Source organism: Lynx canadensis, chromosome A1, assembly GCF_007474595.2.
Source record: "Lynx canadensis isolate LIC74 chromosome A1, mLynCan4.pri.v2, whole genome shotgun sequence".
Lineage (NCBI taxonomy): Eukaryota > Metazoa > Chordata > Mammalia > Carnivora > Felidae > Lynx > Lynx canadensis.
In genome coordinates, this window is record NC_044303.2 from 226631782 (window position 1) to 226654078 (window position 22297).

The 22297-nt window shown below is 46.9% G+C and overlaps 1 protein-coding gene across 1 annotated transcript in view; it reads left to right on the plus strand.

The window, feature by feature from the left end:
• MYO10 (myosin X) overlaps nt 1–22297 on the plus strand; it is a 207524-nt gene that overhangs the window by 182733 nt on the left and 2494 nt on the right. The window contains exons 27-39 of the mRNA XM_030332238.1: nt 106–349; nt 3935–4030; nt 7013–7106; nt 8419–8474; nt 10639–10781; nt 11016–11210; nt 12124–12281; nt 14698–14821; nt 15297–15594; nt 16721–16928; nt 17774–17910; nt 19130–19250; nt 19624–20076. Coding sequence (XP_030188098.1) covers nt 106–349; nt 3935–4030; nt 7013–7106; nt 8419–8474; nt 10639–10781; nt 11016–11210; nt 12124–12281; nt 14698–14821; nt 15297–15594; nt 16721–16928; nt 17774–17910; nt 19130–19250; nt 19624–20076 — 2327 coding nt within the window. The remainder of the gene's footprint in view (nt 1–105; nt 350–3934; nt 4031–7012; nt 7107–8418; nt 8475–10638; nt 10782–11015; nt 11211–12123; nt 12282–14697; nt 14822–15296; nt 15595–16720; nt 16929–17773; nt 17911–19129; nt 19251–19623; nt 20077–22297) is intronic.

Genomic DNA, 22297 nt, shown 5'->3' on the forward strand with positions numbered 1-22297 from the left:
TGGGTGTGAGGTGAAGGGGAGGCAGAACCTCGAAACCTGCTGAACTTGTCATCCAATGTGATCGACTTTTCTTGCATCCCTCCCCACCCAATGTGGGGGCCACAGGTGGCTTAATGAACTCCTGGAAACGTCGCTGGTGCGTGCTCAAGGACGAAACCTTCCTGTGGTTCCGCTCTAAGCAGGAGGCCCTCAAGCAAGGCTGGCTCCACAAAAAAGGCGGCGGCTCCTCGACACTGTCCAGGAGAAATTGGAAGAAGCGCTGGTTTGTCCTCCGCCAGTCCAAGCTGATGTACTTTGAAAACGACAGTGAGGAGAAGCTCAAGGGCACCTTGGAAGTCCGCACGGCAAAGTATGTCGATGGACTGTGCAGGTGGCCCCGGTGGGTGGCGCTCTGGGGCTGCCGGACCGTGGGTGTCGCTTCCTCCAAAGCCACCGGTCCGCGGGCTGGAGTAGGGGTTGAGTGCCCCCCAGTCATTCACTTCAGTGGACCGGATTGTTAGGAAACCGGGGAAGTGACTTCGTGAACAGTTCACTTTCTGTGGGCACGTTCAGACATCTGGCTGTCGTTTATGAGATGCCAGCCGGGCCTGCAACTGGCTGTCGGAAATGTGATTGGTCGTATGCAGGAAGCCTGGGAATCTTGAACAACTGGTTAAGAATCTTTTTATTGGTCCACAGACCACTTCTAGTCCTTTTATATAAGCAGATTGCTAAGTTGGAGACAGACTGCCAATCTGGAGTGTTTGGGTTTTGTGCTTTATTTTTAGAGGTATCATTGACCTATGTTAGTTTCAGACGTACACCATAGCGACTCCACATTTGTGTCTATTGCAAAACAGTTACCACGGTGAGACTAAACCATCCATCACCATCACCGTCCATAGTTATAAATTTTGTTTTCTGCTGTTGGGTACTTTTAAGATCTACTCAACAACTTTCATATATGCAACACAGTATCATCAACTAGTCACCAAGCCGTATGTGACATCCCCAGGACTTATTTTATACCCGGGAGATTGTACCTTTTCACTACCTACCTCCTTCCCTTCCCTTCCCTTCCCTTCCCTTCCCTTCCCTATCCCTTCCCTTCCCTTCCCTTCCCTTCCCTTCCCTTCCCTTCCCTTCCTTCCCTTCCCTTCCCTTCCCTTCCTTCCCTTTCCTTCCTTCTTCCTTCCCTTCCCTCCTTCATTACCCTTCCCTTCCCTTCCCTTCCTTCCCTCCCCCGTTCCCTTCCCTTCCCCCCTTCCCTTCCCTTCCCCCGTTCCCTTCCCCCGTTCCCTTCCCTTCCCCCGTTCCCTTCCCTCCCCTCCCCCCCCCCCCCCCCCCCTTCCCTTCCCTTCCCTTCCCCCGTTCCTTTCCCTTTTTGATTACCTTTCACTCATAGAAGTGTTTTTTGGAATGAATTTTTTTGTCTTTTACTAACGTGGGATATACCAGCCATCTTCATTCCCAGCAATGACCGGAACAGAGCTAGGCTTTGAATCCAACAAACCCCCTTTTTCTGCCCCCCCTCCTTGTATAGAACCAAATCACTGGACTAGTGGACTATTATTTAGTTAAAAATTCAGGAAGTTGGACTTAGCGGCAACTGGGTAGCTTGATACATATTTAGAAAATAAGTAAAATAAGCTTCGAGACATGAGATTAACTCCTGAAATCACGAGACCTGAAATTAGCATTTTGTTTCCAACCAGCACTGGCAACTCTTGAACTTTTTTTATTGAAAAGTGGGAGGTTAAACAGGGAAAGCGTTTTGTGCATTTAATTTTAAGGGCAAACAATGAAGTGCAGACAGCAGAGTATTAGACTTTCCAGGCTGCCCCTCGGGGTTTGTTAGGAGCCCAGGCTCCAGAACAAGAGTGAGTGTGTAGGATCGGGAGTCTAAACCCTACAAGAAATTTTCATAGCACGACACAGCTCTGTGCCTCTGCCTCTCAGCTCTGTGTATTTGTCCTTCCTCCTGATTCACCCCACAGAAGGCTCACCCACAAACGCCAGGAAGCTCAGAGGAGGAGGGCGGAGAGAATTTCAGTGGTGGAAATTGATGTATATTCCTCATGCACCTGACTCTGTGCTGCTTGATAAAGCCCCGTTTCCAGGTGCTTTGTGAGAATTCCAGAGTTAAGGAGATGTTAGCTATCATGCGGTCATTTCTGTCCTATTCTGTAGAGGAAGGACATTAAATTCTTAGGGTTTCGCCACATTAAGATTTTTTGTTGAGATTAATTAAAATGTTTCATTTTATTAAAGAAGATTTCAGTCCTATGCGGGAGTAAGTGGGAGAATATAACGAAGTGCCTGTGGTCATTCCCTAGCTTTCAGCAGAGACCCACCCCCGCCCCAAGGCCGCAAGTGTTTCACCCATAACCCCACCCTGCACTCCTTCCCTTACTAACTGTTCTGTAAAACATACATCATATAATTTTATCTCTAAATAGTTGAGTAGACACTTAAAGGTTAAGACTCTCGATACATAATCACACTATAACAGTTAAAAAATAACTCTTTAATCATCCAAACTCCAGTCATTGTTCAAATTTATCCAGTTGTCTTGTAAATAGAGGCGATAGTGCTCTCCTTGGTTCGGGCTGGTTTATTTCTTCAAATCAGAATTCAAATAAGGTCTGTAATTTTTAACTAATTGACCCATCTCTCAAGTCTTTGGCAGTTTATACAACATTCCCCTCCATCGTTTTCTTCATTCACTCGCTGTCACTGATGATGCCACCACATTTATCCTACGGAGTTTCCAGATGATGTGTACTGTGACCCTGACAATATCATCACTCACTCATCTCCAGGGAAACTTTTTACGAGTGTGGGTCCCTGCCCTCCCCCTGCCCCCGCCAGAGAGCACCCACCTGGGTTTTCTGAAAGTTTCCCAGGATTCGGATAGGCCACTGTGGTTCAGACGCACAGCCTTACGACTAGATCCGTGTCCCCTCTCATTTTACATACAAGATTGCTGAGTTCCCAAGAGGCAAAGCGGCTGGTCCAGTATGACACGGTCTGGACACTTCCCTGGAGCCCTACTCGAGAGGCCCCTCTAACCAGACGCTTGGCTGGTGGCTGCCCACTTATCACCTCTCGCCTCCTGCTCAGCAAGGGCAGGAATTCTCACTATCTTGACTTTTAAAAATATTTTATCTTGTGTGATTCTAGCTGTAAGGTTTTTATTTTTTCTAACTAGCAAGCCTGTTGAGTTTTGTAGATGTGGAATCCGTGTTTTACTGTGAAGAGTGGTACTACTTGGGTTGGCAAAGCAAGCTGGCTTTATCCCCAAGGCCCTTCTTCATCAAATATTTTACCATCTGGTCCCATCTCAACACCTGCTTGTATTTCATCCTGATCTTGTTAACCTGCTCCATCGATTTTAAACCTCTAATGTTGTGCACGGCATGTTGGGATGAGATCGGGATGGCATGGAGATCCAGAAACACCCAAATCTTCTGAGCCCCCAATGGAAATAATGTTCCCTTACGAGGTCACACGTGTTGGCCAAGGCCTTAAACCGCAGCAGGAAGCCATGAGGAATTAGGAAGGAGCTCAAGACTAATCCCCTCGTCGGGGGTCCTTCCCTTGTAGAGCAGTGAGAGGGGCCAAGGGAAGGTGCGGGCCAAGAAGGGGACTCCTGCCCCAAGCCTTCTAGGGTCTCGGCAGGGACGTGTCTTGGGCAGGCCAGAGTGAGGAGAGAGACTCCTCCCTGGAAGTGTCCAGCAGGCGCCTAGCCCTGGCCCCGGCCTCAGCCTTCCTCTCTCAGGAGCAGAGAGGAGCCCCGGCCCCGCCGGAGGCCACAAGGTCGGGCTGAAGTAGGCGTTTGATTTTTCGGTTACAGTTTCCAACTTAGCCATCTGTTTGGTGAAATTGCTTTGCTCGCTTCCTCTTAAGGATCCCGTAGCCCTGATTTGCATCTGATGCTTGTGTTACTTTGCAGAGAGATCATAGATAACACCAGCAAAGAGAACGGGATTGACATCATCATGGCCGATAGGACCTTCCACCTGATTGCGGAATCCCCCGAAGATGCCAGGTGAGACACTGCTGTTGACCGCATGTGAACTACATCTTTACTCCCCTACAGGCCTGGGCGCCACACAGTTCAGTGTTTACCCTGCCGGCTCTGAAAAGATTTTTAGTGGATTTTCGAGTTGGGCTTGTCTGTTAGGACGGTTGAAGAACCGCGTCATGAGATTGACGTTCTTGTCCCCTGGGGTATCTTTCACTGGGCTAAGGTGTCCAAGTTACCACACACAGTCGAGGATTTCCAGCTTCAAATGCCACTAGAGCCCTTGGTATCTTGGCTCAGGCTTTTATTGTCCCCGGCAGCGTGTATCAACCATGCACCTACACAGAGGCGAAAGCCCACCCTTTGGAAGCTTCTGAGCTTCGAAAGGGAACAGCTTGTGTTTGCCTAAGGAGTGAGAAGGCAGGCGCACTCACCACTGGGTGTTTAAATAATTAATAGCACTGTGGCATTGAGAGAGGGTTGAAGGTCTTCACGTTGAAAAATTCAATAGGGTAGAAGAGATAGTCAACACTTAGAATTACTATATTTCAGGCAATGTGGTGACATGTTTCACGTGTATTATTACACATCGTTACCCTTAAACACATTTTGCCGAGTAGGAGACTCAGGTAAGAGAAAGGGCAGTATAATCTGTGAAGTAACAGAAGTTCATTCTACTGAACAGCAGCATTATGTTTCTTAAGGAGCTTGAATGTTTGAGTTCCAAGGACATTGTGGCGTCCGTTGGCTGGGTCAAGCGGTCTAACTTTTCTGGACCTCAGGTTTCCATCCTAGTGCTGGAGAGACGTGGAAAAAGTCAAGGAGAAGGGCTGTGTGCTCCCAGCGCGATGCATCACAGGGTCATACGGTGGATGAGATATGGTCAGACGTCTGTTTGTCCACTTGTGTTTTGTGAGCCACAAGGTTATGTTGGAGGGATCTGTTGGCTCCTCTGAGCAATGCCAGAGAGGACCCTCCGCCTATGTTCTTTACTTTTCACCTCAGAAATCATTAGGATCTTCTAATGAATTCTCCTTGCCTTTCGCTACCCCTTGCCCTTTGAATGTTTGAGTTGATACAACGCCATGGTAGCCATAGCAAGGGCAAAGAAAATAATTCTTCCCATGGGAACACACTAAAAACCCTGCTTGGATCCATAAATTATGACACAAACTGGAAAAACCAAGCAAACCTGGAATTACAGCCCCCTCGTTCCATCTGGGACTCCTAGACACCACTTGTGGTTGTTTGCAGTCCCAGGAAGGCCCACAGTTCTCGGCTGAATTATAGGCCCTGCGTTTGGCAGCCGTCCTCTCTGCTTTGTGCCGTAACGAGCCTGCGAAATTTAACACTGGGGATCTGTTAACTGAGGACTTGTTCCCCTGACCAGCAGGATGTGTTTTTTAAAAATTCCTTTTCGGATTGAGTTAAATAAACTTGATTCATGAGGAAAAATTTGTAAATTTAAGAGTATCACCTGAAGAGATCGAAAGCATAGCAAATGTTATTTTCTGTGTGTGTGTGCGTGTGTGTGTGTGTGTGTGATCCCATGTGGCCTACATCTGGAATGTATGTGTTTTTCAGCGTCTGATCTGGGAAATTGTTGAGCTTCATAAAGCAATAAGTGAAGTCTTAAGTCTTGCCTTAGAGTTCACCATAACTGATGAAGCAAATTTATATTAAATATTTCCCTTGGTTGTTTCCTAAGAGTCTGTATATGCTGTTTTGAAACTCTTGGTCACTGGGGCACCTGAGTGGCTCCATCGGTTAAGCGTTCGACTTTGGCTCGGGTCATGATCTCGCAATCCATGGGTTCGGGCCCTGCGTCGGCTTCTGTGCTGACAGCTCAGAGCCTGGAGCCTGCGTCCGGTTCTGTGTCTCCCTCTCTGTCTGCCCCTTCCCTGCTTGTGCACTCTCTCTCAAAAATAAATAAACATTAAAAAAAAATTTAAAAAGAAAAGAAACTCTTGGCCACATTCTTCTCCTTCAAAATTAACAGGGGATAGGTTTTAGTGCTTTGCTATAAGTACTTTATGTGACTTAACTTTCTATATAGGTATAATTTTTTTTTTTTTTTTTTTTTGCTTAAATATCCCATTGTATACCAAGCACTTGGTCCTCTGCCTTACTTAGTAGGAGTGTGTATATATGTCTTAATGAGGCCCTGCAGGAGAAGGATGTCCTAGCATCTCACATTTGGTACCTCTCACATTTTATAGTTGCTTCATAAATGTTGGATGGATGGATGGATGGATGGATGGATGGATGGATGGACAGATAGATGAATGAATATTCACGGTCATTTTCCTCAAGCACGTATTGTGTTTGTAGTTACATCATGACTTCTGTTCAGCTTGACTTTTCTGAGGTTGACATGTTTTCCTTTATTGCCTGATTCTAATGAGTCTGAAAGTGAGAAAACTCATTTGAAGAGAAGATGGAAGAATTCTCCATCAAAATCACTTTCTACTTCAAACAGTTGTGTTCTGTTTCCTGCTCTTCTATGGTTTTGTTCATACTTTGGTAGAAAATCCCATCAGGTGGTTGGAAAACCCCATCCTGGGAGTGAGGAGGGAAAATAGACACCAGTGGCCTTCTTACCTTGGAATTTACTTTCAACAAATGAAAAGGTCCTTGAATATTCCCTAGGTTAGAAATAATATCTTCAGTAAAGATCCTTGATTATAAATGTTTTGGGTAGAACTGAGGATTTCATTGTCATCGTCATTAAATGTCTAAAGGTCTGGGGGAGCTGGAGGAGGAGAGGGTCTCTCATTGATCTGACGTTGCCACAGGTGATACCCAAAGGCAGTTTGGCTGTTTCTTCCCCCCTTGCCCGTTGGTAGCATGAAACCCACATTTAACCCCTGAGAAGTAGGCAGACGAGAAGCAAAGGTGCTCAGAGGACATGTCATTTTCGCAGAGACCGTGGGGAAGGGCATCGTTCACTGTGTTGCAGATGCAACAGCTGGCCCCTCCTTGACGGTCACTCTCTCCTTCCCACAGCCAGTGGTTCAGCGTGCTGAGTCAGGTCCACGCGTCCACGGACCAGGAGATCCGGGAGATGCACGACGAGCAGGCGAACCCACAAAACGCCGTGGTACGTGAGCATTTTGGAGTGGTGGGAAACGTCCGAGGGAGGCAGGGGGTTTGGGAGTTTCTAGGCAGTATGAAGTGTAATAATTAAAGAGAAAAGCAGTAATATTTTGTTTAGAAGTCATGCAGAAAAATAGAATAAGTTACAGAAGATTATCAGTAGTAATAGATTCCAGTTCTCCCACTTTAAGCCATTAAAAGAACGACAACAAATCCCAAGTCTTCTGACATGGAGGCATATTTATTACACTTTCCTTCAAAGGACTTCGTGAATTTTAAATTATGTGTTTTCAGTCTTTGTTCTATCCTAGATATGTACACAGAACCATAAAATCATATTTTAGAAATCAAGTTTTATTTTCTCATAAGAACTACTTAACATCAGAGTTTCTCAGCGGAGTAAGGGGCATCTGGGTGGCTTCCTCAGTTGAGGGACCCACTCTTGAATTTGGCCCAGGTCATGATCTTATGGTTCACGAGAGGGAGCCCCACATCAGGCTCTGTGCTGACAGCATGGAGCTTGCTTGGGATTCTCTCTCTTCCTCTCTCTCTGCCCCTCCCCTGTTCACACATGCACGAACTCTTTCTCCCCCCTCCCCCCCGCCCAAATAAACATTTTTTTTTCAATATATGAAATTTACTGTCAAATTGGTTTCCATACAACACCCAGTGCTCAAAATAAACATTTTTTTAAAGGGGGAAAGAAAGTTCTATTTAAAAAAATTTTCTGGGGCACCTGGCTGGCTCAGTCGGTTGAGCATCCAACTTCGGCTCAGGTCATGATCTCTTAGTCTGTGAGTTCAAGTCCTGTCAGGCTCTGTGCTGACAGCTCGGAGCCTGGAGCCTGCTTCGGATTCTGTCTCCCTCTCTCTCTGCCCCTCCCCCACTTATGCTCTGTCTCTGCCTCTCTCTCTCTCTCTCTCTCTCTCTCTCTGTCAAAAATAAACATTTAAGAAAATAAAAAAAGTCTGTTAGAGTACGTGTAAAATTTAGCAATAGATCATAGTGTAAATCAGAAAAATTTGTACAATTGAAAGAAGTTTGTAAACACTTTTCCCTGAACATATTTTAAAATCAAGAGACGGGGAGATTAACTTATATATATTTTTTCATAAGTGACTGTCTCCCCTGTCTAGAGGCTGTACTCACCAACTGAAGGTGGGACCTTTCTTAGATAACGATTATTTTGCATTTAACACAAAAGGAAGGAGCTTTTTTGTTTGTTTGCCTATTTAGAGCTTCGTGATCTAAGGATATGATGATGATGTGTGCTGTATTTCAATGGTTCTCTTCCCTCTGTTTTTGCTCCTTTCAAGGGCACTTTGGATGTGGGGATGATAGATTCTGTGTGTGCCTCTGACAGCCCCGAGAGGTAAGTTCAGATGTGACTCTTGGCGAAAGTGATTAGTAACCTGCGTGCTCCCACAGCTCTCTCTGCTTCTAGGTCCCTTCTTTTCTGAGCTGTGAAATGATTTTAGGCTGCATGTTGTTACCTGGTCAATTCCAGTCTTCTTTCTTTGTGCCCAGTTGTATATCACCCAGAAGTCATCCTCTCTGGGTATCTTTGGGCTGCTGGGAGAGACCGTGGAAACCTAATTTAGACAGTCAGTTAAAAACATACACACAAGAGGAATATTCTTCATTTGGGTACAGGGGTAAACCCAGGATTCAAAGAGGAAGAAAATACCTATTTAGGAAAATAGTATTCCACCATAGGGAAGGGTGCTGTTCCCCTTCCTAAACTTAATAAGGAATTTAAAAAGGATCTTGTGTAACGTATATGTGGAGTGTTAATAAATTAAACCACATTCTTCCCTTGACATCTCAACCTTATTTGTGCCCTTAAAATAGCATGTGTTGGTTTTGTTTTTTTGAAGGCAAACCATCTTCATGGATGCCCTCAGGAGTCTGTACCGTTGACCTTTGTCTTCTCTGTGTTTCTTTGCTGCTCTTTGAATTCTGCATTAAGAATCAAAATTGGGGGGGCGCCTGGGTGGCGCAGTCGGTTAAGCGTCCGACTTCAGCCAGGTCACGATCTCGCGGTCCGGGAGTTCGAGCCCCGCATCAGGCTCTGGGCTGATGGCTCAGAGCCTGGAGCCTGTTTCCGATTCTGTGTCTCCCTCTCTCTCTGCCCCTCCCCCGTTCATGCTCTGTCTCTCTCTGTCCCCAAAATAAATAAACGTTGAAAAAAAAAAAAAAATTTTAAAAAAAGAATCAAAATTGGGGGCGCCTGGGTGGCGCAGTCGGTTAAGCGTCCGACTTCAGCCAGGTCACGATCTCGCGGTCCGGGAGTTCGAGCCCCGCGTCAGGCTCTGGGCTGATGGCTCAGAGCCTGGAGCCTGTTTCCGATTCTGTGTCTCCCTCTCTCTCTGCCCCTCCCCCGTTCATGCTCTGTCTCTCTCTGTCCCAAAAATAAATAAACGTTGAAAAAAAAAAATTAAAAAAAAAAAAAGAATCAAAATTGGCTCCTGCCTTCAGTAAGGTAGCTTTAGAAAGTGGATAGAAATGTATTCCAACTGACAACAAAAATAGTGCCTACTAGGTAGAATTATCTAGAGTCTTCAGAACCTTTAACACGTGTGTTTTGTCCATTTTCAGCCCAGATTTTATTCTGACGGCCAAGTTCCTACCCTATCTACATCTGTCTCCTAAACCCTTTCGCTCCAGCAGGCTGGGCCATGTGAGGGTCCGTGCTTAGAACTTTCCATTCCTACTCACATCCTTCTCTCTTCCTCAAGTGCCCACCTCCTTCCCAACAAGAGAAGTGTCTTTTAAAGAGCACCTGTCTTTTCCCTGTCTACTACAGTCCCATTAATCTTGCTTTTTCTTGAACTTTTGCAGCGCTTAATTGCCGCGAGCATTTGGAAGCCTGCAAGAAATTCACAGCCACCAGCTTAAGTGGTTCAACATAGGCATGAGTATGAGCTAGGGCCTAGGAGAGACTCAGGGCATTGCCAGACAAAAAGAGGTGAAGGAGAAAGTAAATTTCCATTATTATGTTATCCCTGACTGGGAAATAAGCCTTTGTTAGATTGCTTTGAAAACATGGACCCAGGTGGCTTTTTGTAGCAAGCATAATCAAGTGTATAAGATGTTCCATTTACACCTATTTACTGATCTGCTTTTATTACTGGTGTCTGACGTTTCATTACCGACCCACAGAAATATTATCCAAGGCAGTACCCAGAGGCAGAGAGAAATTTACTTTGGAGAGGCATCAGAAAAAAAAAAAATTCCCCCACCGTCACCTTATTTTAGCCTTCCCGGAACCAAGTTTCATTTGGAAAGTTTTGCATGAAGGAATCTTTCCCCTTCCAGGGCCTCCTGAATGTGTTGCTCCAAGTTTAAAGGTTAATGATGCATAAAATAAATCCTGCAGAAATGAGCAAGATTTGCCTTAGCACAAACCACAAATAGCACCGCGCTTTTCGTCCCGCTGACCATAAGCCAGGAAAGAGGCAGCTGGTCTTGGTTCGAGCAGGTGATGCGGACAGTAGAGCGCTAAGTCTTGGCTTCCTTCTTGCCCTGTCGCCCAGACCCAATTCGTTTGTGATCATCACGGCCAACCGGGTGCTGCATTGCAACGCTGATACACCGGAGGAGATGCATCATTGGATAACGCTGCTGCAGAGGTCCAAGGGGGACACAAGAGTGGAGGGCCAGGAATTCATCGTGAGAGGTGACTGCCACCACGGCCTTGCCCCTTTGAGCAGCTTTCCTGAGTAATTTTGACTCTTGAACTTGCTTAACAGACCACCAAGCAGACAAACAACAAAAACACAAGAAAGGGTCGTGGCCCTTTCTAGCAAATATATAGAAATATGACCCATTAGGAAGCATCCTGCAAATTATTACCTGATGTTTGGTGTTTGTCTTCCTAGTTTTTAATTTACACTCCGATCTTCCTTTCCAGGGTGGCTGCACAAAGAAGTAAAGAACAGTCCAAAGATGTCTTCGTTAAAACTAAAAAAAAGGTGGTTTGTGCTTACCCACAATTCCTTGGATTACTACAAGAGCTCAGAGAAGAATGCTCTGAAATTGGGCACGTTGGTCCTCAATAGCCTGTGCTCAGTGGTGCCTCCAGACGAGAAGATCTTCAAAGACACAGGTAACGGTGCCGTGTGCCTGTGACGAGCCGGTCCCGAAAGCTCGCACCTGGAGCCCGAGGAGGCCTGGGTTTGCTCGGACCAGAGGGAGGAGTTTGGTTAGCTGTATGCACGCTTAGTATTGAAACCGCGGTGAAGAGGTCCCGCTTAACTGAGTTGCAGAAATGTTCTTCTGAAGACAGTCACATATAAACAGGGATTCTCCTGTATGGAGCTTTATTTCTGTATGCCGCGTTTTCGTCTTTGTGCTGTGAGAGCCCTAACGCAGCCCAAGAAAGATCAATCCTGACTGTCCCTGAGCTTCACCTAGTAGAATAGAGAGCACTGATGTTAGCTTAGTTTTGTTTTGTTTTTTTTCCCCTTGTCACTATTACGAAGACATTTCTACATTGTTTGGGTTTTGTTGCTAGTTGTGATTTTGCGCTTTTGCAAACATAGCTCCTCTGTCCCCTGCGACAGCTTGTTTCTGGACACACAGACTGTTTGCTTAGCAGAAGTGTTTTCTTCTCAAGGGAGAGCCTAAGGAAAGGAGAAGAAACAGGAGGGGAGAAGGAACAGCAGGAAGGGAGGGAAGCGTTTTCACTCTTGTCCAGAGCTGGGAAAGGAACTTCCAGTTTGTGCCTGTTTTTTTTCCAGAGCAAACGTGACCCTTTTATGTATTTACTCCTGGGTTTCTTACTTTATGTGTCTTCCTCTCGGCAGCTGTACGCTCCTCGTTTGGGCATGTGGGTGCTTAGCACAGGAGAAGGCGCGTGTAGGAATTGGGAGAGGATTTGTTGAATTAGCTAATTAAAGGGGCTCAGGTGGAGAGGACACCGGCTCTGACAACAGGGCTGAGTTTCTGGCTTTCTGGGACTCCGGTGCCAGACCATCCCTGCGGAGGCTGACGCCCGTGGTGTGTGTGCTCTGTCACAGGCTACTGGAATGTCACCGTGTACGGCCGCAAGCACTGCTACCGGCTCTACACCAAGCTGCTCAACGAGGCCACCAGGTGGTCCAGCGCCATTCAAAATGTGACAGACGCCAAGGCCCCGATCGACACTCCCACCCAGCAGCTGATTCAAGACATCAAGGTAAGGATTCAAGACAGGGTGGCTCACGGGAGGTAGCTCACCGGTTCTCACCCTTGGAACGTCAAGACGTTGGTCAAGCTCCATTTTTATTCTGTAATCAAAAACTAACTTTTGGTTGGTTTTCTGTTGGAACGTCACTGCTTTTAGAAATCTGAATTCGAGAGCTGAGCCGAAAGCTTATGCTAAAAATACTTTGTCTCCAGAGAGGTGTCATGTTGCCGCTGAGGCAAATGTGGGCTTGTGTTGTGTAGACAGAGGAATGATGGTCTGTGGTCTGGGGTGCAGAACTCCCCGTGACGGGGACGTGCTGTGATCTGCGTGGAGGTGACGTGTGCCACAAGTTGCCCTTCAGCCCTGGGTTGGGGACCTTCTAGGAGTAACACGATAATCCTATCCTTACGATACAGTTAGCGGACCACACAGGTGGGTACACAAATAGCCAGGATTGGTCTAGAAAACTTGGAACCTTTAGTAGGCACCCCCAAACACAACAGGAAGCGTCCCAATCTCTGGACCCACACTGACTTTCTTTTTGTTTGTTTGTTTGTTTGTTTGCGAAAGTGAGTGCATGAGCAAGGTAGGGGCAGAGGGGGAGAGAGAGATCTCAAGCAGTCTCCGTGCCCAGCTTGGAGTCAGCCTGACTCGGGTCTCCCATCTCACGACCATGAGATCGTGACCTGAGCCGAAACCAAGAGTCCGATGCTTAACCGACTGAGCCACCCAGGTGCCCCTAACCTGGTTAAATTTTCATTTCCTTTTTATAAAGATTAGTTGCTCAGTTGAGTATACATTGAGTGAATAATGAAATGGCAGCATTATTCATAAAGGGTACTCCACTCATTTTTCAGGAATGGAAACAGACACAGAATAGTCTGATTGCGCTGTTCATGTAGCTGGTCAGTCCCCAGTGTAGAACCGGGTCAAGGGGATTATTTTTACTGCTGTTCCTCCAAGTTACCCATTCGGATAGATTCCCAATACAAAGGGAAGAGCTGGAGCAGTGACAGAAAAGATTTGAGAATGATAGCAAGATAGGTATTTACTGATCTACATCAAGGAAAATTAAGCAGATCCAGGAGGCAAGCGCTGCCTTTGCAGAGGCGGAAGAGGGTCTAATAATGCAGTAGTGCACAATTTCCCACCGAACACAAATCTGCCTCTTGATTCCAAAGTGGTGCATTTTCTGGGTATTTGGAGCTCAATTCCACCAAGCTGATTATTCTCCAAGTCTCTGTAAAGCTTTCCATGGAACCCAGGGTGCTAAATACTAGTAACTTCCTTTTTCGCATTTAAAAAACTGTTTTTAAAGCTTCCTTTTGAGAAAGGAGTGAAAAAAACACATCAGCTGAACTTTCTCTTCAAAGCTATGTCAGCTGTATTCTTATCTTCTCGAATTTGACATCTGTCATTAAAAGAGTAATTGAATTTTCCAAATATGAAGCAATGTTTTTTTTTTTTTTTTTTTAAATAGGTTGCCCTAATTAAGTCCATACAAAATTTTTGAAATAGTTTTTTTTTTTCTTTTTTTCTGGCTCTTAACTAACTGGGTGTTAACCAAAAAAGTTTCATAGTGGAAATTACCACACTAGAATGATTCACTGCCTCTCCAACTTTTCTGTTTATTTAATGTTCTAAAAGGAACTTTGCCTTTTTTGAATCCCCCATTAACATTTTAGGAGCGTAAGTGCATGATGAATTGCTATGAGATCTCTTAAATTTCAAGAAAGAGACGGCAGGCGTGTTGAACGGTCTCAGTGATAACATCCTAACGTGTAACTTTTATGTGTAGAGAAATACAGAAGATCATTTAAAGAACGAAAACAATGTATTTTTTTTTAATTTTTTTAATGTTTATTTATATTTGAGAGAGAGACAGAGTGTGAGTAGGGGAGGGGCAGAGAGGGAGACACAGAATCTGAAGCAGGCTCCAGGCTCCGAGCTGTCAGCACAGAGCCCGACGCGGGGCTCGAACTCACGAACGGTGAGATCATGACCTGAGCTGAAGTCAGACGCTTACCCAACTGAGCCACCCAGTTCTTTTTAAAAGAATTATGGATAAAAATACATGGTTTGGCTACATGATTGGTGGCTAAATAGCAAGAGAACTTCAGTGTTTTTGAAGCATATGTAATCTCCAGTGGAAATTTTTGGGTTTTTTTATAACGTGGGAAAATATATACACATGGACTGAGCTGTGAGAAAAACGTGTATTTGTGATTTGCCTTCAGACACAGATTGCTGGTATCTTCGCGCTTGAATTATTAATGCTAGACCCTCACCATGCCCCGAGGCCCACGGACGCTTTAGACTCTGGGAGAGGTTCACGTGTGGGAGAATACAGATGATTTTGTTCATTTATGTACATGTGTTCTGGGTGAGCCGGCTGTCTGGCTTTACCGGGTCCTCTGCTTTCCAGGAGAACTGCCTGAACTCGGATGTGGTGGAGCAGATCTACAAACGGAACCCCATCCTCCGTCACACACACCACCCCCTGCACTCGCCGCTCCTGCCCCTGCCCTACGGAGACATCAACCTGAACCGTGAGTCCCCAGCCCCGCCCGCGCCCCGCTGTTCTCGGTACCGTAACTGTTCTCCCCGGTCACCGACTCTGCCTCTCTGTCCAGCCAGCATCTGTCGCTTGTGGTGAGAAGAGGACTGTGGAACTAAGAGAACGATTTTCAAGGGAGTCAGGAAATGCCAGCCCTGCCTCTGAACTCAGGGTTGCCTTAATTTGCCAGAGAATTAAAAGTCTATTCCCGGATCCTAAAAATAGAGAACCTGTCTGGCAACAGACCAACTTTTAAGCAAGCGTCTTGTAGAGTGAAATAGGTGAATTGAGTAACAAAAGAGCACAACGCTCTCACCTCTGTGTTCGCCTGATTCAGATGTTCAGGGAACGTGGCGAGCCCTGGGTCGTGAAGCCGACGTCTGTCCCCGTTCCTTCCCCCTGTGCGATGCTCAGATTGTACCCTGGCCAAACCCTCCGTGTGACTTGTGTGTGTGTCCTCCTCCTAGTGCTCAAAGACAAAGGCTACACCACCCTTCAGGATGAAGCCATCAAGATCTTCAATTCCCTCCAGCAACTGGAGTCCATGTCCGACCCCATTCCCATCATCCAGGGCATCCTGCAGACTGGGCATGACCTCCGACCTCTGCGAGACGAGCTGTACTGCCAGCTCATCAAACAGACCAACAAGGTGCCCCATCCAGGCAGCGTGGGCAACCTGTGCAGCTGGCAGATCTTGACGTGCTTAAGCTGCACCTTCTTGCCGAGCCGGGGCATCCTCAAGTACCTGCGGTTCCATCTGAGAAGGTGGGGGGTACATGGCGGGGGGGGGGGGTGGTGGTGCACACCGCAGGGGCGGGGCGGAGCTCAGATGCGGAGAGCCCGAAACAGAAGGCACCTGGCGTGGTCAGGGACCTCTTGGTCAGACGCGTGCGTCCCCTTGAGCAGGCTGACACTGTGCAGGCCTCCTCTCCAGCTCAAGCCACACAAGGCTGTCTCAGGGACGCGGTCACTTCCAGTGTGGTGTCCCCATGTGGAAGAGGCTGAATACATTTAATTTTTTTTTTTTTAATATTTATTTTTGAGAGAGCATGAACAGGGGAGGGACGGAGACAGAGGAGAGACAGAGGATCTGAGGCAGGCTCCACACTGACAGGAGAGAGCCTGATGTGGGGCTCGAACTCATGAACCGTGGGATCACGCCCCAAGCCAAAGTCGGATGCTCAGCCCCCTGAGCCCCCCCAGGCACCCCAGACGTCAAATACATTTAATTACCGCTGCCTGTATGCATGGAGGGGGGAAACCTTAGCTATTTTTGGTCCAGATCAAACAGAAACTTTCCCGTGCAGACTCTGATGCAAACTACGTAAGAACAGTTTTCATACGATGGTCTGAGACGTGACCGTCACCAGCATCACGGAGGTGAGCTGGCAGCAAAAGCTTTGGGATTTGTTTTTGGTTGTTTTTTGTTTTTTGTTTTTGTTTTTGTTTTGCTTTTAAACAAAACCTACGGGGCGCCTGGGTGGCGCAGTCGGTTAAGCGTCCGACTTCAGCCAGGTCACGATCTCGCGGTCCGTGAGTTCGAGCCCCGCGTCAGGCTCTGGGCTGATGGCTCAGAGCCTGGAGCCTGTTTCCGATTCTGTGTCTCCCTCTCTCTCTGCCCCTCCCCCGTTCATGCTCTGTCTCTCTCTGTCCCAAAAATAAATAAAAAACGTTGAAAAAAAAAAAAATTAAAAAAATAAATAAATAAAAAAAAAAAAAAAATAAATAAACAAAACCTACACAGGACAGTAGAGGCCCCAGCTGGGAAGTGACCGGCATCTGCCGCTCGCGTCACTGGGGGGCCACCGGCTCCGCCTGCTGAAGCAGCCCAGCGCCCAGACGGCGGCCAGCCGCGGTCTAGCACATTAACAGCGAAGTGTTTGTCTCCTAGGATACGGGAGCAGTTTCCAGGAACCGAGATGGAAAAATACTCCCTCTTCATTTATGAATCTCTCAAGAAAACCAAATGCAGAGAGTTTGTGCCTTCCCGAGATGAGATAGAAGCACTGATCCACAGGCAGGAGATGACGTCCACGGTGCACTGCCACGGCGGAGGCTCCTGCAAGATCACCATCAACTCCCACACCACGGCCGGGGAGGTGAGGGAGAAGCCCGCCGCGGCGGACTCCGATCCCTGACCGCCCCCGTGCAGACGTCAGGGAAGTTGTGCAGTTAGGTGGGCCAGCGTGCGGTCGTGACCGGCATGGTACAGCGGCTCAGTAAGCGGGGTGTATGTAACCGTAACCGACGACGAAGCTCACGTACGACGAGACAAAAATACGCATCAAAGATGAGTAGGAATGCAAAAATTAAGCTGGTGCCAGAATACCTGAGCCGCAGTCCTGCTGACGTGCCAAGCAGTTGAGGGTCGAGGAGAGATTTCCTCCCTGACTCGGGTGTGCCCGCCCTGACGTGGGGTTTTTTGGAGCATCTCTGCCATCAGGTGTCTGTTTGCCAAACAGAAATCTACCGTGATGGGTCAGATGAGAGCGTATTTTCTTTTCTTTCTTTTTTAAAATTTAGTATTGTAAAACCAGTTGGCTAAAAGAAGTAGGGCAGTAAAACCCAGAGAAGCCTCTGGCGTGGAAAGAAGAAACACGGTGGAAACCCTTGTTTCTTGGCAGTCGATGGATGTATCAGATGAAAGGGCTTCGGTTTTCATGCACTTTCCTACCAGGATGGGTCTGCAAGAAATCCGCCCGCCATCCCTCTCTACCAGTGGGTGAAATACATACCCCGTGTTCTTTTTTTTACAAGGATAAGACAAATCTGGTCTCTAGAGAGTAATGGAAAAACGGCACCTTCGAAATTCTGGGTGACCACACAGGACAGTTGTAGGGGGCTGCTTGGACCCTCGCTTGCCGGCAGCTCCCTTGGGGTTCAGGGGAAGGCACATTCTAGAACCGCGTGCTGGCAGCCGAAGCCCTCGGGGTATATCTTGCAGGTGGTGGAGAAGCTGATCAGAGGCCTCGCCATGGAGGACAGCAGGAACATGTTTGCCTTGTTTGAGTACAACGGAAATGTGGATAAAGCCATTGAAAGCCGAACCATCGTAGCTGACGTGTTAGCAAAGTTTGAAAAGTAAGTGCCTTCTCCCTCAAGTGCTAGCAGATTTAAGTCAAAGAAATTGAGAGTTGAGGATTTGAATTTCTATTCCATTTTCACCTTCAGTGTGCATTTGAGTGCCTTTTCTTTTACTTGTGCTAAAGCATGTTTCATTTTCCATATCTTTCTGCTGCCTGTTTTTCTTTTTGTAAATGTTTATTCTGAGAGCGAGAATTCCAAGCAGGCTCCACACTGTCAGCACAGAGCTGGACACGGAGCTCAGTCCCACAAACTGAGAGATCACGACTTGAGCCAAAATCAAGAGTCGGATGTTTAACTGAGCCACCCTGGTGTTCCCGTTTTTCTTGATTCCTAGATAAAGCCTCTGTGTCAAATAAGATTGTTCCTTTACCCCATTCTTTCTCTCAGGTCCTTGCTATACTCATTATCTTGGAATTTCTTGAGTCTATGCTTTTCACTTGTCATTAGTTTTGAAACTGGGCTAACAGAGACAAGCAAACTCATAAATCGTTCAAAATGCATTTTATATCTCTTGGATGTACAATATTTCATCTATGACTTCCCTATCGCCTAAGTAACACAAAAGATATTCCTATTCAATTTTTTTTAATGTGTGTTTTTTTTAGGAGAGACAGAGTCTGAGCGGGGGAGGGGCAGAGAGAGAGAGAGAGAGACAGAGACAGAGAATCTGAAGCAGGGTCTGCGCTGCCAGCACAGAGCCCAACATGGGGCTCGATCCCGTGAACCGTGAGATCATGCCCTGAGCCAAAATCAAGAGTGGGACGCTTAACCGACTGAACCACCCAGGCGCCCCAGAATTCCTGTTCAGTTTAAACACGTGATATTCATGTTGATTTTTATAAATACTGTAGTTTACTTGACGATTAGTAAAGGGAATGAAGATATATATATAGCCTTTGTTTCTTTTCTTTCTATGGATTCAGCATAAGGCTTAGCCAGTACTGATTTGACTGGGCGACTCAGAAAATACTTGTTAGCACAGTTTAGCTGAAGTTTATGGTCTTAAAGTGAGACGAGAAAGAAAGCGTCATTTTTCACCTCTGGCTAAATAACATAAGGGACTCTGGTAATCAGCCTCGCCCTTGTTCTGTTTTCTCTGCCTCCATCCCCATCCCCACTGTGTTACCTGAGTACGGACAGAACGTCTATGTCCTTGAAACGAGCCATCTCAAGTCAGCTCCTAGTGCTTTCTGAACGTCTCTTCTGTCTGTAGGCTGGCTGCCACATCGGAGGTGGGGGACCGGCCCTGGAAATTCTACTTCAAACTCTACTGCTTCTTGGACACAGACAACGTGCCGGAAGACAGTGTGGAATTCGCGTTTATGTTTGAACAGGTAGAAGGAACCTGCAGAAATGGATTCCTCTGCTGGGGAACAGGGCTAAAACCTGTTCACTCCGCTGCTAGGTTAGCGGTTGGGCATAGCGGTATGTTTCCCAGCATGCACAGGGACAGCTGCTCTGTGACGCCTTTCTAGAACGAAACTACTGCGTGTTGTATTTGAACTCCTGTGCCAAGAACTGTTTTAGCTGGCAGGGGAGAGACATTAAAGGGTAAAATATGGGTTCGATGCTGTCTGGGCTAGGGAGAAATGTAAAGCAGCCAAAGGGGGTGAGGGTATAGTTTGCAGGGGAGGTGACACGGGAGGAGAAAGCTGGCGGATTTAGGCTCACGCGCCCCTAATGCTGCCGCTGCCCGCCACCTTTCAGGCACACGAAGCTGTTATCCGTGGCCACTACCCGGCCCCTGAAGAGAACCTCCAGGTTCTCGCTGCCCTGCGGCTCCAGTACCTGCAGGGGGATTACTCCCTGCATGCCTCCGTGCCGCCCCTCGAGGACGTCTACTCCGTGCAGAGGCTGAAGGCCCGCATCAGCCAGTCGACCAAAAGCTTCACCCCGTGTGAGCGGCTGGAGAAGAGGCGGACGAGCTTCCTGGAGGGGACGCTGAGGCGGGGCTTCCGGACGGGGTCTGTCGTCCGACAGAAGGTCGAGGAAGAGCAGTTGCTGGACATGTGGATCAAGGAGGAAGTCTCGTCGGCTCGGGCCAGCATCATTGACAAATGGAAGAAATTGCAGGGAATGGGCCAGGAGCAGGCCATGGCCAAGTACATGGCCTTGATCAAGGAGTGGCCAGGCTATGGGTCGACGCTCTTTGATGTGGAGGTGAGGGCTGTTGCTTCTGGGATCAACTGGCCTAAGAGTGCCTTTCGGTGTGGCCTTGGCCGACTACTTTGGCTGGGGATGGGGCAAGATGGAGCCTTTGTTCTCTGGCCCCCTTGTGTTAGAGGCCCCCCCACCATGCTTTACCATTAACACACCCTCGCATCCACCAAACGGTCTGGTAGCAAATGCTTTCACAACATTAGGAGCGAATGGAAAATTAAGATGTCACCTCTTCTTAAGTAACTTCTATTTATTTTATTTGTTTTGAGAGAGAGCACTAGTGCGTGGGGGGGAGGTGCAGAGAGGGAGAGAGAATCCCAAGCGGGCTCCGTGCTGCCAGCGCAGAGTCCAGTGCTGGGCTCGCTCTCCCAAACCATGAGATCGTGACCTGAGCCGAAATCAAGAGTCGGACGCTTAACCAACTGAGCCACCCAGGAACCCCTCTCTTCTTTATGAGGGAAGCTCTAGATAGATCCAATCAAAAAGTGCTGGTAAAAATCTGTATTTAAAATTTTTTTTAATTTTTTTTAGAATTGTGTACATAGAATTATAAATTTTGGATACAATCGGCCCTTGAACGACATTGGGGTTGGGGCGCCGACCCCCAGGCGGTTGAAAATCCGCGTATAATTTTTGACTCCCTAAAAGCATACCTGCTAATGGTCCTGCTGTTGACCGAAAACTTTACCAAGAACATGAACAGTTAACACATATTTTGCATGTTATATGTATTACATACTGTATTCTTACAACGCAGCTAGAGAAAAATGTTACTGAGCAAATCATAAGAGAAAATACGTACCGTTAAAAAAAAAAAAAATCCGCATATTGGCGGACCCGCACAGTTCAACCCCATGTTTAACAACATGGGTCAACTAGGATTTTACGTTTGTTTTTTTTCCCCCATGACTATCTGTTGGCAGGGAAGAATTTATGTCACAATTGGAATTTTGCTATTAGCATTAACCCATACTGACTCATACCTCTTTTTTTTTTTTTTTTAAAGACCATTTATTGAAAGGAAATCTTACTAGTGGTCTAGATCAAGACTTGGCAGTCCATGGGCCAAATCCTTTCCGCCACCTTTTATAATGTTTTATTGGAACACAGTACTATTCCTTCCTTTCTCTGTCTTCTCTGGCTGTTTTCACACCAAAATGGTGGTATTGAATAGCTATGACAGAGACCACGTGGCCCACAAAACCCAAAATATTTACTCCCTGTCCCTTAACAGGTAGCTTTACCAGCCTCCTGGTCTAAATGAGCTTTCATTTTTCTTTCCGCATGTTTGGTATCTGATGACTTGTAAATGAGGCTTTATAAAGATGTAAATATTGATTATCTTTTCCAAGATCCCTTCATGGCTTTTCACTGGATTCTATCTTTGGTTTGGTTGGTTCAGTTAGGTTTGTTTTTAGGTGTAAATCAGATGCTTTGTACAACACCTCTTCTTGGTGTCACTAATGTATATCCCTCCCATTTGTTTTTCGTTTAATTTTTTATTTTTGAGAGAGAGAGAGAGAGAGAGGGAGAGAGACAGCATGAGCAGGGGAGGGCTAGAGAGAGGGAGACACAGAATCCGAAGCAGGCTCCAGGCTCCGAGCTGTCAGCACAGAGCCTGATACGGGGCTCGAACTCATGAACCATGAGAGCATGACCTGAGCCGAAGTCATATGCTTAACTGTCTGAGCCACCCAGCACTCCCCCCCCCCCCCCATCCCTCCCATTTGTATTGGTTCCCATCAGCCCTGTGTTCTCATCCCTACATCAGGGCTCTTGTTTTCCAACACCAATCCATGCAGGGAAGCCTGTTTCGAAGCCAGTGATATTCCTGTTACCGCTGTGCTCACAGGAGGTCACTGCTGCCTCTTGTCAAGAACCCTATTTTTCAAAAGGAGCCAGGACTGCTAGGCACAGAGTGTTTTGGAGAATTTTTCCCCTGATCTTCGATTTTGTATTTGAAGAATAATTATCCGAAAAAGGGTCGGAGGAAGACCTAGATACAGGAAATGGGCTCAAGCTGATGGGTTTGCTGGCGAGCTCGGGCCACCTCCGAGAGCTAATCTGGTGAGGCGGAGAGTGATGGTCTCCATTGGTGGAGTCGAAGCACGATGTTGGCATTCACCGATTAAGTTTTCCCGATGCACAGGATGGGTCAACCGGTCAGAAATCAACCAAGACAGTCAAGGAGATGCCGTATCTCCTCATTCGGTTCTCCCAG